Genomic DNA, 2,928 nt, shown 5'->3' with positions numbered 1-2,928 from the left:
ACTTAATTTGAACAACTTTAAAGATGATTTTCTCAATATTTAGATCTTTTTGCACCCTCAGATTCCAGATTTTCAAATAGTTGTATCTCGGCCAAATATTGTCCTATCCTAACAAACCATACATCAATGGAAATATTATTTATTCAGCTTTCAGATGATGCATAAATCTCAATTTCGAAAAATTGACACTTATGACTGGTTTTGGTCCAGGCTCACATATTATGTAAACAAAAACTTTTATTTTGGATGCGATTAATCACGATTAATTGTTTGACAGAAATGAAACTGAAACAACTGAAACAGGTGAAACTGTCTGGAAACAGTATTGTGTGCATTATCATATGTAGATTTAGACATGTTCACAACATTTCCACTGCTGTTTGCTTACTTGTGATATTATCAAAGTTCCTGAACTCCATTTGCACGTGATCCCATTCCATGAAACTGCACCTGCCAACGAAAGGCTGGCCGAACACGACAAACTGGTCACCTCCAAACGCAAAAGGCTCGACTGAAATGGACTGAAACTCAAGAGACTTCAACAACGACAAATCTGTAGAACAAACAGACACATGTTAAGCATTACTTTCATTCAAAGTCAAGGTCATTGATCTTCTTGCCCTGGTAAGCTTGAGGGCCATTGCAGAAGATCTGATCCACAGTTGCATTTGTATGAAACATCCAGTCGACTAACCACTTTAGCTTACAGTCACAGCTGAAAAGATTACCTCTCAGATCCCTGGACAAACGCAAAGAGATCCCGTCTAGAGACCATCAAGCTCTTAAATCACTGACAGTTATTCAAATGATGTTGCATTGCTAAATCATCATTCACTTGCATACATACACTTTAGTCAAAGCTTCCATCCCTCTGAAAAGATCTTTCAGTAGTGTCTCCAAATTATTGTACGCCAGACTTCTGCAATAACATTCGTAAAAAAAAAAAATTATGTTTTCATCAGACCAATTTTTATGGTGTGCAAAAGATTCATGAAGAATACAACCTGGATTGCTGACTGCTTCTTTTATTAGTGAAATAACATGAATAATTTTCCTTTTATGACTGCAATGTTTCACTTGCAAACAACAGATAACGTGGATGAACAGAGAGCTGATCAACAACATGCCAACGGTATTATGCAGAAATACTCACAAATGTATCAAGGACTTGAGTCCTCTGAAGGCGAACGGCGATATGGACTTGATTTGGTTATTTTCAATGAACCTGGAAGAAAAACAAGCAGCAAAGTCAACTCGATGCACAATGCAAACCATTCCAGTCGTTACAAATGAGAATCATCAGATCAACCGTTTCCTCTTGCAGTGAGACACTTACAGATACTCCAGATGAGGAAGACCAAGAAAAAAAAAAAAAAAATATATATATATATATAAAATAAAACATTTATCCTATTATCTACTTTATAGAATATATTTTCAATTATATTTTCCGAGATCTAACTATTCTATTTTATCAATAAATGTGTCCAAGTAAAAGTTTCCCAGTAACATTTCATGTGCTTGAGTAAGGTTTTTTTTATATACCTGTATATCTGTTTAGTGTAGTGAAGATCTTTAGCTATTTAAATAGCATTGTGTGAGGAATATATTTTAAAACGATGCTAATTATTAAAATTGCCCCACTCTCCTTGTAAGCGACTGGTCCATGAACAGATGCAGCTCTATATCAGTCTGAACTCTCATTGACTACACTGAACACAAAATATCTTAGTATGTAGCTAATATCATAGTATATAGTAAAACGGTTTAAATTTGGTTATAAACTGCCTTGAAAAAAAGGTTTGGAGATTTCATATTTATTATGATTTTAGACTACAAGAACTGCAGATGATGGAAAATGCTTGAATGTGACAAAAATGTGTCTGAATATTTAATTGGTTTTATTGGAATAAAATAATAATAACAATATCGATCTGACTACATTGGATTACACAGTAAAAATAAGTTTTTAAGATAACAGCTGCACTTTCACTTTTTATAGCATATGATAATTTACAAGGGATTATATTTCACAATGAAATGCAAGTGTTAACAATGAGTTTTGTTAAAGGAGTAGTTCACTTCCAGAATGATGTCATCATTTACTCATCCTCCACTTGTTCCAAACCTGCATGAGTTTCTTTCTTCTGCTGAACACAGATGAAGATATTCTGAAAAATGTTGGGGCACCATTGACTTCCATAGTATTATTTGTTCCTACTATGGAAGTCAATGGTGCTCATCAACTGTTCGGACACCAACATTTTTCAGAATATCTTCTTTATGTTCAGCAGAAGAAAGAAACTCATGCAGGTTTGGAACAAGTGGAGGGCGAGTAAATGATGACATCATTCTGGAAGTGAACTACTCCTTTAACACTTAGTGTAAAGGCAGTATATCTGATGCTCTGTGAAGATATTTATGTAATGTACACTTCATTTTAATAAATTATTTTAACCATGCACAGTTAAGCTTGCCTATTGTTTGGTGATTGTATTGTAGGTTTAATGTATACTGTTAAAACATGCTGAATAGTTTTATAATGCATTTTACTCATTAAAGGTGCAAGCAAGTCTGACTACATTTATGACAAAGCAGTTTATAATGTGCATCATAAGGTATTATGAACACCATTATAATGCATTATATATACATACAAACTGTATTGATCAGACAAAGCATGGGTTGATATCTATATAAAACATGCTCTCTCTCTGTGTGTGTGTGTGTGTGTGTCTCTCTCTCTCTCTGTGTGTGTGTGTGTGTGTGTGTGTCTCTCTCTCTCTGTGTGTGTGTGTTTGTGTCTCTCTGTCTCTCTGTGTGTGTGTCTGTGTGTCTCTCTCTCTCTCTGTGTGTGTGTGTTTCTCTCTGTCTCTCTCTCTCTCTGTGTGTGTGTGTGTCTCTGTCTCTCTGTGTGTGCGTGTGTGT

General features: G+C 35.0%; 1 protein-coding gene across 1 annotated transcript; it reads right to left on the bottom strand.

Moving 5' to 3' along the window:
• Nucleotides 1–359: 359 nt before the first annotated feature.
• LOC107699111 (leucine-rich glioma-inactivated protein 1) lies at nt 360–1,362 on the bottom strand (the record flags this gene model as incomplete). The annotated part of the gene is given in 5 exon segments (XM_074187050.1): nt 360–572; nt 574–739; nt 848–919; nt 1,154–1,225; nt 1,337–1,362. Coding segments are annotated over 5 exon segments (549 nt in total), but the record flags the coding sequence as incomplete, so codon positions are not given.
• Nucleotides 1,363–2,928: the final 1,566 nt, after the last annotated feature.

Source organism: Sinocyclocheilus anshuiensis, unplaced genomic scaffold (assembly GCF_001515605.1).
Source record: "Sinocyclocheilus anshuiensis isolate Anshui unplaced genomic scaffold, SAMN03320099.WGS_v1.1 scaffold166, whole genome shotgun sequence".
NCBI classification, from domain to species: Eukaryota; Metazoa; Chordata; class Actinopteri; order Cypriniformes; family Cyprinidae; genus Sinocyclocheilus; species Sinocyclocheilus anshuiensis.
The sequence above is the reverse complement of the archived record's forward strand: the minus strand, read 5'-3'. Positions and strand labels throughout refer to the sequence as shown.